Source organism: Osmia lignaria, chromosome 8 (genome assembly GCF_051020975.1).
Source record: "Osmia lignaria lignaria isolate PbOS001 chromosome 8, iyOsmLign1, whole genome shotgun sequence".
Lineage (NCBI taxonomy): Eukaryota > Metazoa > Arthropoda > Insecta > Hymenoptera > Megachilidae > Osmia > Osmia lignaria.
This window is the reverse complement of record NC_135039.1, coordinates 13,094,977-13,108,783: the sequence shown is the minus strand read 5'-3', so window position 1 is coordinate 13,108,783 and position 13,807 is coordinate 13,094,977. Positions and strand designations below refer to the sequence as shown.

General features: G+C 48.8%; 2 protein-coding genes across 25 annotated transcripts in view; one reads left to right on the top strand and one right to left on the bottom strand.

Moving 5' to 3' along the window:
* Positions 1-13,807, bottom strand: part of LOC117606476 (uncharacterized) — an 80,627-nt gene that overhangs the window by 52,924 nt on the left and 13,896 nt on the right. For 12 of the 24 annotated variants that reach the window (XM_076689748.1, XM_076689754.1, XM_076689752.1 and 9 more), the window contains exon 1: positions 1,393-3,764. The exons of 1 other annotated variant lie outside the window; for it this stretch is intronic. The gene's annotated coding sequence lies outside the window, so the exon portion shown is untranslated. Of the gene's footprint in view, positions 1-1,392; positions 3,766-3,809; positions 4,680-13,807 lie in introns of those variants that run through there. 11 more of the 24 variants (XM_076689751.1, XM_076689757.1, XM_076689760.1 and 8 more) reach the window with 5 other exon arrangements.
* LOC117606494 (uncharacterized) lies at positions 6,045-8,807 on the top strand. Its single transcript, XM_034328994.2, has 5 exons — positions 6,045-6,516; positions 7,746-7,929; positions 7,992-8,146; positions 8,211-8,330; positions 8,400-8,807. The coding sequence occupies exons 1-5, from the start codon at positions 6,497-6,499 to the stop codon at positions 8,566-8,568; spliced, it is 648 nt and encodes a 215-aa protein (XP_034184885.1). The 5' UTR covers positions 6,045-6,496; the 3' UTR covers positions 8,569-8,807.

The window sequence follows — 13,807 nt, the reverse complement described above, 5'->3', positions numbered from 1 at the left end:
CTTTCGGGCCGGAAGAAACAAAGGCGGCGCGAAGTCGGCAAGATCAACGACCGTAACCGATTCCTCGCCGCGGCTAAAACGGTACGCTTTAGTCATTTTTCGAACGCGTTTTTCGCCGGTACCGTTACACCGCCGTACCTTTCCCTCGATTTGCGCGCTTGGGGAGGGAAGGGAGCCGGGGAAACGCAATATTCGTTCTCGTTGAAATGAACACCTCGGTGTTGACTTACGAGCCAGGAGAATTACAAAAATACGCACTGTCGCCATCGATTACGCAAACCGGCTTTGTATCGCTGACGTAACGCACCGCGTATTCGATGCAGAAGAAGAAGAAGAAAAAAAAAGCGCGCCAAGGTAAGAACGGAAGCGAAACGCTGACGGGATAGCTTCCCGCGAACGGAACGGAGGATAATCTTCCACGGGTCATCGATTCGCTCGGTTAAGGCGGACAATGGTAACCGCTGTCCGAGGAGGAAGCAACGGGAAAGGAACGGTGGGGGGAAGGTTGCCGTCGAGTCAACGATCGAGCAAGACTCGGTTACTCGTACCCGGCTTCCCGGTTAATTATCGAGACCCTCGTTATCCCATTATCGTCGTTAGATACTATCGCGAGGACGAGCTCCTTTACCGGCTGCCGACCGTCGGTTCGCAGAGACTCCATGGCGTGCGCCACGCGCCAACGCGTCCTGCGCTCGAATGATCGTCGCCTCGAAATCTTACGTAAACGTGAAGCGCCGATGAGGACATTCCGCGATGCGAACCTTGCGAAACGATTATGGTTGTAATATAAATAAAGAGAAAATTTTGATTACAGTGCGCTCTACTTTTTGTTTTGCTGCGGGCATTGAAATTTTAAGTTAAATACACAATTTTTGTATATACTGAATAAATAAATAAATAAATTTTTAAACAAAAGAATTTCATATGTTCAAAGAATTATTCTTGGAAAAACGCTATACATTTTAGAAAATGAAAATGATATGTAATACGAGATTAATATAGAATTGGGTCTCTCTCCCTGGTCCGCCACCTTTAAACTTACAAAAGATGCAGAAGAATATCAATTTAAAGTTAAACATATAGTTAAGTTAGCAAAGTTAAGTTAGAATTGAGTCTCTCTCCCTGGTCCGCCGTTAGAGGATTAACCGGTACGTTCGCGTGCGCCTTCATAACTCGTTCAATTATCGGTTTACTGGTACGAGGGGAGTGCTGGCGATAAAGATCGAGCACTCTCAAGCGTGCATCGCGTCGAGGAGGAAAAAATACATAGTTAAAAACGATAGACTAGCGAAGCGACGTTATCGCGCAACTCGCTATCAGTTGATCTCCTCGTCTTCTGGCACGGTGAGGAGATGGAAAAAATCGCGCGTACATCTGTCAAAGGTTAATTACCAAACGGGTGAGCAAGGTCGAAGCCGCTCTATCCTTCTCGTGGCATCGAAGAAGTATCACAACCACTGAACACTGACCACTCCCGTTGCAACGTACGTTCTCGATGATGTTTCACCAGGAACGCGAACGAAAGGGCTCTGGGCTGATTGCCGGCGGTGAAACGGGGAAGGAATATTAAGAGGACCGCGAAAATCAAGGAACATCGCGGGATGAATTAACGGAGAGGAGCGAAGAGGGAGATTGAAATGGAGGAAAAGAATGAAAGAAAGGGATAAGGAGGGTCTCGGTGGCGTCAACGATGACTCTGTGCCGACTGACTGCGAGTCCGTTCGCGTAATGCACGTAGAGCGAGTGAAACAGAAGGTGGGGGATAGAAGGCGAGAAAGAGCAAGACACGGCTGTGGAATAACGAACAGAGAGAATGGATTCGAGGTAATCGCGAACGCGACGAGACTCGGGCTCGACTCAACTCGCGCGACGTCGTCGGGAACGCTTCGATTCGCTCGCTGGCGAACCGACCTCTGGGTGCCAGCCAACGTGAAGCGGTGGCCGCGTTAACGCCGATAACGAGTTACAGGTACGCGAGTATTTACTTATGACGCATCGCCGTATCAGCAGAACCGCGGCACAGTGGCTCTCAAATGACTCGAACGATCGGGGAATCGGTCGTCGAGTAATACCAAAAGGATAACGACCGATACGCGAGCCCTTGCCTCTCTCCTTTCGCGGACACGCGGGGAAAATGAGACTACTCACCCCCGACCTCGACACGATTACTCGCGAAGAAGAAACGCGTGCACCATTTTCCATATCATTCTAAAAGGGTTAAAAATATAATGGGTTTCGCAACTTTCACCAAAACGGTGAATCATAGAGAGAGTCGCAATTCTAATTAATTTCTCTACAACATATTACTTTCATTTTCTAAAATTTACACATTCCTGCAAAAATTATTTTTCCAATTCGATACGCATGATGATTCCATCATACTGCTATTATCAATGAATAACGATTTCACACTTTATCTCCCTCCCTTCTGAACGCATCGATTATTCCTCGACGCCCTTAATGCACGTCGAAACTAGAGAGTCTCTATTTCCCATCCAGACTTCGAGACCGCTAAAAGGATCATAAATTCAGGAAGGTACTAAGACGAGCAGGTATACAAGATCGAAAATGTCTTCGGCTCGATACCTGCGAAAGAATATCGCGGCTATTTCCCGTCCCCCGAGATTTGACCTGATCCTCCGTGCACCATCTGTCGCTTCCCACGCTCTCTCCCGAAAAATTCGTCCACTTTTCAGTCGGTCGCTTTCCAGGAACTCGAGGAAGCATCCCTGGGGGATGCTTACACGGCATGTAAACAGGACGGTCGAGAACCTGGCTGTACAGACGAAGCAACGATGGAGTTTAAGCCTGGACGTTTGAATCAACCTTTTCCCTTCCCTCCGTACCCTACTTCCATTCCCAGCCCTCATCCTGTGTACCACCGTCTCTCCCTCTCGCTTCTGATGAATGAATTCGACAAGGCAAAGCACCGGCCCGTGTCTTGCCTCTGCATCCGCCTATTTTGGTCCAGACGCACGCCCTTCGGCTTTCGTTAGGGGAGAAAATTATTTCGGTCGAGCCGAGCGCTGCTTTCCGGCCGCGTTCGTCGCGCTTCTTATCGGCCCGGATTCCCTTTTTCCCCTGGCTTATCTCGCCGGTGCGACCGGGTAAATCGAAAGCGACCAACGCGACGGGCCGGGGTTACGGGAGGTCGCTGAAAAATTCTTGCACATATCGCGGCCGAGGTAAGGCGTACGCGAGAAACTAGACGCTGACAGCTGGAAACTGGTTTCAAGAGAACGCTCTTACGACCGAGAGAACGAGCCGAGGCTGCGGCATAAGGAATTGAAGAGAGAGAGAGAGATGTGAAGAGAAAGGATGAGAGGAAGAGAGAAAGGAACAGCGTACGGCGTCCATCGTGGTCGCAGCAACCGGAGAGCTGGTGGACCAGGAAACAAAGGAACTGACCGACGCGACGCGATAAAGCGGAGGAAACTTCGGGAAAATTGCAAGAGTTTTTCCTGGCTGTGTTTGAAACTCTGTAGAGATCGGTCCCGAGGAGAAACGATAACGCGACTCGATAGCCTGGGGGGGAATAAAACTCGCCTGGATCGCGATCGTGATCGTGCACGCACGATCGAGCCCTATTGTACTCGGCCATTGTGATTCTCGTTCTCGGAAGGAGAAAACAGCCTGGTCGTGAATACGAAAAACCCAGGCGCATTCTATGGCCCTCCTTTTACCCTCTACCTGTACCTGGAATCTTTCGTCGACGGAGAAACGCGTGAAATTCCATTGAACAGAAATTTTAATATCGGCTTTAAAATTAGACGGGAATGTAACCGATCGGAAGTTACAAAGTTACTTACCATGATGTACCGCGAGTTGCACCACACGCGAGACGTAGGATCCGATAGATCTCTCCGTTCAAGGATGCGGCAACGAAAACGCGCGATCACTGTCAACTCGCGGATCCTTGTGAATCTTCACGCTCGTAGAGAATCGCGATCGGGTTGTAGTTCGCGGGGTGATGGAGAGATCCGGTAGCGAGATAAAACGTTTCGCGAGAAACACGGGAGCGTACCGGTGCGAGCACGCCGGGCCCGGACAGAACGAACGTCAGGCCGACGGCGATGCAACAAGTGACAGACAAGCTCCTCGACTCCGTTAGTTCCCTTCTCGGCTACCTCGGAGGATGGCGCTACCGGTCGGAGAAGCTGAGCGCGAACTTTGCTTCAATGATTTTCGATTCCGCGCTCTTCTAATTTCAATTCGGCTGTTTCTGTCTTGCAGAACGCGTTTTCAGGGGTGTTTCGGGGAGGAAATCTTGTATAGGGGTGGGTACCCGAGTCTCGGATCGGGTGGGACTAAAAAAATTCTTCCAGGGGATTAATTAATTCGAGTACCCGTAAGTTTGAGATCTTGATGTCAACTTGAAAGACGAAATTTTATTCGGGTACCCGAATATCGAATCGGGACTTGACATTCAATTCGGGTACCCGAATATCAATTTGGAAGCTAAAATTCGATTCGGAAACCGGAATTCAACTCGGGTACCCGAATATCAACTAGAAACCCAAAATTCAATTCGGGTACCCGAATAAATTTTTATGCTAGACAAACTTTCGGGTTCCTGCCCGACCTTACCCGATCATTACCCGACCCGAATTTTCGGGTACCCGAATATCAACTAGAAACCCGAAATTCAATTCGGGTACCCGAATATTAACTCGGGACCCGAAGCTCAATTAGGGTACCCGAATAAATTTATGTGCTAGACAAACTTTCGGGTTTCTGCGCGACCTTACCCGATCATTACCCGACCCGAATTTTCGGGTACCCGAATATCAACTAGAAACCCAAAATTCAATTCGGGTACCCGAATATTAACTCGGGACCCGAACCTCAATTAGGGTACCCGAATAAATTTATGTGCTAGACAAACTTTCGGGTTTCTGCGCGACCTTACTCGATCATTACCCGACCCGAATTTTCGGGTACCCGAATATCAACTGGAAACCCAAAATTCAATTCGGGTACCCGAATATTAACTCGGGTCCTGAATAAATTTTTATGCTAGACAAACTTTCGAGTTCCTGCGCGACCTTACCCGATCATTACCCGACCCGAATTTTCGAGTACCCGCAAACCCCTACTCATATTTCCCTTCCTAAAAAGCTAAATAATCCGAGCACATTTCGATCTAGTTCGAAAATCGATACAGTTCACGCGGGAAAGAATTGAAAGAGCACGAATTCGATTGGAAGGTAAATCGAAAGTCGCCAAGATCGTTTGGAAGACTGCCGGGAACGTCCGAGAGGTGACAGCACGAGTTTATCGAGCGATTCACCCAGGGAACCGATTTCTAGAAAGGGATTTCCAATCGATCGAAGAAACCGCGGGTAACGCGGGGCTCGCGGTTCGAATCCTTTGTTAAATACCGCGATTCTTTTCCAAAGAATCAACCGGTTTCTTTCGCGACTACCGAGAGAGCTCAAGGCAACGCGCTCGAACGAGCTACTCGACACGCGAAACGTGCGCATTGCCGCGCAACACCTCTTGACATTTGCACACGGAAGATCCTGAATATCTTTCCATGCGCGACCACTCGACGGAGCTTCGAACACGGGCGACCTGCATGGAATTGATTTTATCGGTAAACAAAACGGTTCTCTTTCGCTCGCGATACGAACGCGGACGCATCGTCCAAGAAATTTCTATTCGCGGAATAAATGTCGCCAGTCTTCCCCTTCGATCATTTTTCTTTCCATCCGACGTCGCGGAATTTCAAGGATAATCGTCAGACATTCCTTGGTTCGTCGTGGAATCGACGAGCTAAGCCGATAATTGACATTTCCAAAGGATTTCTGGAATAACGAAAAAAGACAGCAGGGTGTCTGACATTCTTCGCTGCAGAACCAGCGAACAGGTCCGAGCCGTTTACTTTCACTGCTTACGCGCGATCTAACTACGTGTATAAAACACGATTCGCGCGTTCGTTTCGTCGGACGATCGGTGTTCCAGTCGGGCACGCGTGAACGTTCGCGGACACGAAAATAAATCCGATGATTTCCCGCGGTTGGTCGCGTTTCGAAAGAAATCGAATCGTCGATAAGGTGGTATTCGTTATCGAGGATATACCAGGGACGATCGTGTCACGAACAATGGCGTGGGTATCGCGCGTGGTTAACAATTTCCAGGTATCGCGAAGGATATATCAAAGTCTGGTGTAGGATAGGTGGATGGGTTCGGCCACGGGTGGTTTGCTGGCCGCCGAGTGAGAGCGAGAGAGTGATATATATATATAGAGAGAAGGGGAAACTCGACTCGGCACTCCAAAGTACACAGCCTCCGCGATTGCAGTGGTGTGCTTTCGGCTCCTTCTACGCCCGTTTCGATATTCATTCTTCGCGGCATCGCGACCGTGTCAACACTCGAGCGACGCGGCTTTCAACAATTCCGCACGTTGCACGAATCAAGAGGGGCCAGCCTATTTCCTCCGTCGTTACCAACAGACCGACGCCCGTCCGACGTCCACGGTCATCCGACGCACGCCATGAAACTCGCACTATTCGCGTGAGTATCTTCAACCCTCGACGATCCGTTGAATTCGATCAGCGGTCCGTCTCCCTGGTCCGCGCCGGAAACTTTCGAACGTTGCGAGAGGAAATACCGAATGCCCTGTGTTAGCGTCGCGAACCAAGGCCGATACCAGTATCCGGCACGATCGAAAGGCGTATTTGTTCGGTCGTACGTCAGAACCGGGTGCCGCGTGTCGCAACGAGCCGTACCGATCGCGTCTCGCGAAAAGTATCGCGCCGCGAAACGATCGCGTTATGCAAACGCAGGACACGTCGACCAGGAAACGGATTAGAAAACGAGATTCCGTATCGAAAACCGCGAAATTTGTTTCATTCCACGGGAATTCTCGATCGAAGGTAACCGCGAGAAATCTCTGACACAATCGGTGATTGCGGCCGTCGAAGCGAGTCGAGCGTACGGAATTGCGTCAGGAGGAGTTAGCACAAAGGAGTCGAGAAAGCGACGAAGTAAAATACGATTATTCGGAGGATTCTTCCTTCGTCGACGTAGAGTAGCGTATTCGAAAGCGGATCGCGGCCCGTTCTAAATTCTCCGGGGACGATTTTTCCGCGTTCGATCGAGGTTTCACCGGCCTTCGATTCCTCTTGGAAGAAATACGAATTCGAATTCGCCACGGCTAAGTTTTCGTGACATTTGTAAGCCGTCTCACGTATTCCGCGGCCGATCCCAGGAGGCAACGCGCGCGCCAGCCAAGCAGAGAAAGTGAGTTTCGTACGTGAATGTCACAGGTCAAAATCCATCTGGTAGTGTACACGGGGATCTACAACGACAAGCGTGCACAGCTCGCTGCACGCCGGTTTCTTCGTAACGATTCACCTCCGTTCCACCTCCCCCCGGTTCCGGGAGGACGTTTCTCGTCCTCGGATTCTATTTTCGATCCTGGCGAAAGTTGCAGCGCCGCGCGGCCCCGAGTGTCCTGCGCTGCACTCGCGGCCCGCGGGCTCTATGGGGCCAATATTTCAATATTCCACCTGAATTTCGCCATACGCTCTATACAAGGAACCTATCCCAACTTCCCTCGACGGAGGAATAGAGACACCGTCCGAGACTTCCTGTTCGCGAGCCATTATTCGGTCCGCCAGGCGGGAAAGCGTTTCCTTAGCATGCACGGCCACCTTTCACCGTCGTTCGTCATCTTCCCTTTTTCCAGGCCCGCGAAAGCCCGTTACGTTTGCCGCGTAATAACGCTCCGCTCTTTGCAGATTGGTGGCCATCGGCTATCTGGTAGCCGTGGTCCGATCGGTGGAGGAGGAATACGATTACGAGGAAGAACCGGCCGCGCCGGTCACCCCGCCACCATCGAGATCCAACTCGCCTCGACTCGGAGGCCTGTTGTCCTCGCGAGGACGAGTGAACGTCCCGAGGAAAACATCCGCAGCAGCAGCGGTAAGTACGAGAAACGGCTAATCCCTGATGGAAGAAAAGATGAACCGAAAAATTTTCCGCAGACGCAGTCGACGACCGCGAAGGCGGTGGAGCCGGCCGTGGAAGCTGAAGAAGAGGCGGACGAAGAGTACGAGGAGAACCAAGAACAGGAAGAACAAACACCGACCACCACTACGGAGTCCTCCAAAAAGGTCCGCGGCGGTGTCAGACCCTTCAGGTACGTATCCAACGGAATGTTCTTTATCCTTTCACGCAGGACGACGTTAAGAAGTTTGCTTTAGGTCGAACCAGGACCTATTAGCCGCGCTGAAGCGGAGGAGGGCCCAGGTAGGACCCAGCAGCAGCCATCGAGACTCCTCGGCCACTCAATCGGCCACCGAGTCCACAACGGCGAAATCCAAGTAAATAACCGACCATACTGCTTTTCGTAAGCTGTAAAACTTCCTTCTGACCATTTTCCTCGTCCACAGGGGTGCCACGACCAGTCGTAATAAAAGCAACAACGGGGCGAGCGAATCGAAGTCGTCGGGACGCGGCAGGTTCGGGGCGACCCGAGGCAGCAAACCCGTCCAGGAGGAGGTAGAGGAGACCCAGCGGGAGGAGGTCCAAGTAAAACCGAAGCCTTATCGTAGAGGATAAACGAGGGAAGCAAAATTCCACATTTTAATCGACGAGCCGCGTTCGAAAAGCGACGCCAGACGGCGGGAAGACAGTAACCGCCGAACGGACTGTGTACGAGCAAAAAAGATATGCATTAGAACATTAGATCAAGACAAGTGTACATAGAAGAAGGCTGTCATTCACCGAATACTCAACGTACTTACTGTATAAATGTAAATTAATGCAATAAAATTCGTAATAAAAAAATGAACACGGGGGAGGTTGTAACCTTGACGAATGCAAAGATCGAAAAATCACTTTCCCCCGAGGTATTTGCATACGGGATGGTTGTGGGAGGCAGAGAAATTCCAGCGTCCGGCTGCGGAATGTCGAATGGGCGTGATATCCATCTGCATTCTCGCGAGGAGGAGAAGACGTATTCGTACCTTTTCGACCCCAACGACCCCGGCACCGTGGGTTTAGGCAGGGAAATAAGGATAAAAGAGGGAAGAAGAGAGGACTCAGCGAAAGGCTGAGTGGAAGAAGTAGGCAGCGAGAGGTAGGAAAGTGAGAGGTTGTATCTCGTCGGCCTTGAAGCGGTTGCGAGGAACATTTCACTCGCAAAGACCATCCGAGCCGAGTCGCGTCATCGGCCTGATAACGTACTGAAATGAAGAGAAGATGGCTTCGAAGGTAATCCTCCATCTCGCGATGCCACCCGATGGCGCCTTAAAAGGAACCCTTTATTCCTCGAGAAAGATTAGGAGTCGGAAACTACGGGTGTCCTCTGTTCACCACCGGTCATCCTTGACGCGGACGACATTCCGTGGATCTCCCGCTTCTCTCCCCCGCGTTCTCCGTTTTAGGATCCTTTTCTATCCGCGCTACCGTTATTACGCGGTAAAGGTTACGACACGATTCTCTCCGCGAGCGATTCCTCGAGCCGCAATTATCCGGTGCCGATGTAGACGCGAAGAATCTACGTGACCCGCGGGGCGGTGACTTTTAAAACCGCGACGAGTCGCGAAGCGAGCCACCGACCAGTCCTCCGGTGACCTTTCGATAATGTCGCCGAGGCAAGCGAACGGCAGATGCAATAATAACCGTCTATCCCTCGCGGGCTCCTCTTCTCCGGTGCCCGAAAGTAACGTTCCTCTTCGAAGAGAATTGCGCAAACGAGCCGAGGAGGTGGTTGAAATTTTAGAAAGTTTCAAATCGTTCGTTTCGACAGCTGTTTTTTTGGTAATTTTCGTTCATTTTTTGGGCGAACTCTTCGAACGACGTCGCGACGTTCTTACGAAACGAGGAAACGATTACGGAAACGCGGGTATCGTTTCTCGTTACACCGCAGAAAGTGTAACGTAACTGTAATTACGCACGTCGTTTAACCCTTTGACTGCGCGCTCCGAAAGGAAAGCGTCAGTTCTAAAATTAGAATCTTGTATTTTTCACATTGCTCGCTTCGTGTGTAATAATTTAGTTGAATAGTAGATGCGTTTAATAAGAATTTTCCTAACTTAATCGAAAGTTGAGCAATAAATGAAAGTATTGTTTCCTTGTATGAAAATTTATTTATAGATCTTCCTAAAACCAAATTATTTGAAAATAGAGAATAAATTTTTATTTTAAATAAAATTTGATTTTTTCTATTGTTTTTAAACACCTAATTAAATCTCAAATTATTCTTATCCTTCAATATTCAATATTTATTTTAACAAATCAGACTAAACTTCACATTTACGCCTTTCTTAATCAAAGGGTTACCGGGCCCCCAGAGTTCATCCTCCGGAAGAGATAACGAAAATCATTCTTCCTGAAAGCGGAAGCGTAACTAATTTAAAAAGTTACCGCTCGTAATCCGCATCCGTGGATTTAATTAATCGGAATAGAACGGGCGTGAGTCTCGAATAACGAAGGATAGAAGAAAAAAATCGGTCGAAAATAAAACGAAGCATCAACCGATGAGGAGGAAGAGGAAAGGACTTTCTCTCCGGAGCGCAGATCCTTATTCGCTTTCCCTGATATCGTATCCGTCCGTGTCCACGCGTCGTTTAAAAATAGCTCGAATAAAGAAACAAAAAACGGAGAGATTGATCGTTTTCATGGCGGATGCGACCACGAAGACCCCGACATGGCGCGGCGCGTCGGTGTGCACGGTGTTCGTATCAATGTTAAGGTCGTTCCATCCCCGATGGTAACGTAACGAAACGCGATGGAACCTCGAGATCGTCGATGCACGATGTAGGTCAAGTTGACGTCCGGTTTTGCGAAACCGGAATGTCCGTCCATTAAATATTTCCCTTAGAGCGTCGGTACCAGCTGCCCGTCCTCCTCCCGAGACGTTACATTTGCGTAATATCCACGATATCGTAGAAAATCGCGGACGATACGCGCGAGTGCCTCTCCCGGACGCTTCACGGAACACCGATAACGAAGGAACAATGGGCGGTAAATGCGCGATCGGGAACGGCAAGTAAATCGGTTCCGCCTCCTCCTCGCTTCCTGTCCGCGTGAAACAGTATTTCTCGATGATTTAACGAGGCACGAAGTCGTCGGAAGATAAAGGAACAAAGGTATTCGAACCGGTTAACCGATCGAACGGCGCGACACGACGGGAGCTGAAATCGACAACGATGGGAGGTACTTTCCATGAAATTCCACGAGGCGCCTCTCGACAGGTTTCGTCATCGATCGTATTCGACGAAATCGAAAACTATTATTTTCGAGCGACGAGTTTTCTTTCGGGTGACACGCGATCGGTAACCGATAAGCTTCTTTCGACGGCGAAGTGGAATTCGGTGTGTCTGATCGCGGTTCCGTCGAGCGCGAGCTAAACTTTCGAAGAGACTTTATTGTTTTCGAGAGCGAAAGTCATCGCCGATATTAACGCGTATCTTAGATTCCGGTTCTCGGCTGTCCTTAACATTGAACGGGTCGTGTTCGACCTTACGAGAGGATGTTTTGCAACTTTGAGATTTCACTTGGATACCCTGCATTCACACCGACCAATGGAAACGCCTCCGCTCCGACCCGTTAACGAACTCCGTTCCGTATTTGCTCCGCACGAATCGTCAATAACGATCTCGATCACGTTTTACCGTATCCAGAGAAAGTGAACTTTGTGAAAACGAATACGAAGTAGACATTCGTCAACGACCATAGCCACGTAGGCTTTACAAAACTAAAAAACGCTGTACAGAAGATCTAGAGAAGCTCGATGCAATGAGCCATTAGATCTACTGCTCAACTAGATAACTAAGTCTGTTGTTTATTACAGATTATATTATAATTTTATGTGCTTTAAATGCTGATGTAAATAAACAATTTTTAAAAAAAAAGTACCTGGAAGGTGAAGCCAAGTGGAGCGCGGATCTCGTAAAGATGGGTTACCGCTTGGATAAAAACAGAAAAATACGTAAAGAGACTTTTTTAAAATGGAAAACTAGAAAGAGGCCACCAAAAACCCTTATTACACACTAATTAAATAAATCATGTTAAAAAAAAAGTACTTGAAAAACCAGTAAGGTGAAGCGAAATGGAGCGGGGATCTCGGAAAGATGGGTTACCGTTCGAATAAAAAAAAGAAAAATGACTTTTTTTAAAATGGAAAACTAGAAAGGGGTCACCAAAAACCCTTAATAAACACTGATTAAATAAACCATGTTAAAAAAAAAGTACTTGGAAAACCAGTAAGGTGAAGCGAAGTGGAGCGGGGATCTCGGAAAGATGGGTTACCGCTCGAATAAAAAAAAGAAAAATGACTTTTTTTTAAATGGAAAACTAGAAAGGGGTCACCAAAAACCCTTAATAAACACTGATTAAATAAACCATGTTAAAAAAAAAGTACTTGAAAAACCAGTAAGGTGAAGCGAAGTGGAGCGGGGATCTCGGAAAGATGGGTTACCGCTCGAATAAAAAAAAGAAAAATGACTTTTTTTTTAATGGAAAACTAGAAAGGGGTCACCAAAAACCCTAATTTAAAAAGAAGAACATACAAATAGAAGGACTTAGAATTCAATAAAATTTTCTCCCTTAAATCTTCATATCTAATAGACACCAAAAAGCGGCCCTTCTCTCTCCCCCTAATTAAAATAAAAAACCCTTAATCAAAGTAGAAAAAATTGCCTGTCTGTGTTTCTCCTTGTGCCATATTTCTCGATCAAGACTTGGCATCGAGTCAAATCGAATCCGATCGAAAATCGATGACACGAAGCCGGCCGGGTAAAACGCGACGCCGCGCCGCGACGCGTCAAATGCCACGTTAGTTTATCGTACACATATATCTATGCTACCTAGAATGCGAACAACTCCGGAGAAAGTCAAACCTCGACGTTCGAATTCGACGTCGCGGCGTAAATACTTTACTCATCGAGAAGGTGCGTGGAGTTTTTGAACGGTGAATCAACGCCTCCTCCTGCTCGGAATTCCGATCCGAAAGTTCGAGGACGAATTTGCGTGTCGCGTGAACGTGAAACTCGGAAACGCCTCGATCGCCTTCGAACATGTTCCCGTACGATTCTTCAAAGAAACTCCTCCGACGGACGTCCCTCGAAAGTGTATCGAGAAATCGTGCGAATCGCGAAGGTCGATTGAAATGCAGCTCGAGTTCCGCGAAAGTGCAGTCAAGGTTCTTCAGGCTGTTCTCGCGTATTATCCCGTGCACGCGTGTTGTAAATCGCGCTCTGAAACGGGACGTCGAGATTCCATCTAGAAGTATCTTTGAAAGGCGATCTGCCTACGAATGGCGACAAAATGACCAAACTGAAAAGCTAACTAATTGCAACCGCGTTTCGAATGCAGCATCGCGGATACCGCACGTTCGAAAGAGCCTTCTCTCTCAACAGAGAAGGTCGGTGCACGCGGGTAATTTCTGTTACTCGGTGCACCTGCGTTCACGGGCGCACAGTCAATGGCCGACCGTATTTAGCCTTCGATTCGTACGCGCGGAAGGTCCGCGGTGCAGCGGGCGGCGGATATAGTAGACGCCGGGCTGAATGGTAATCGAGTACGGCTAATTCATCGTCCGTATAAGAGCGGGCAGAGGAATCGTACGGGTCACGCGCGGTCTTCCGTGCGACAGCTAGTCTGAACATCGTGGAAGAAAAAGACATAGAGGTACGTCGAGTTGGACCGATCTCGCGTCGCCGTTGCGCTATAATAAACGCGCAGGAAAACGCATTGTTCTCCGTCGTTTCGCGTGCTTGCCCGGCAAAGGGGCGCGCACGAGTGCTCTCCTTGTCGAGAGAAAGTCCCATAGGTACCTACGTATACACGCGTA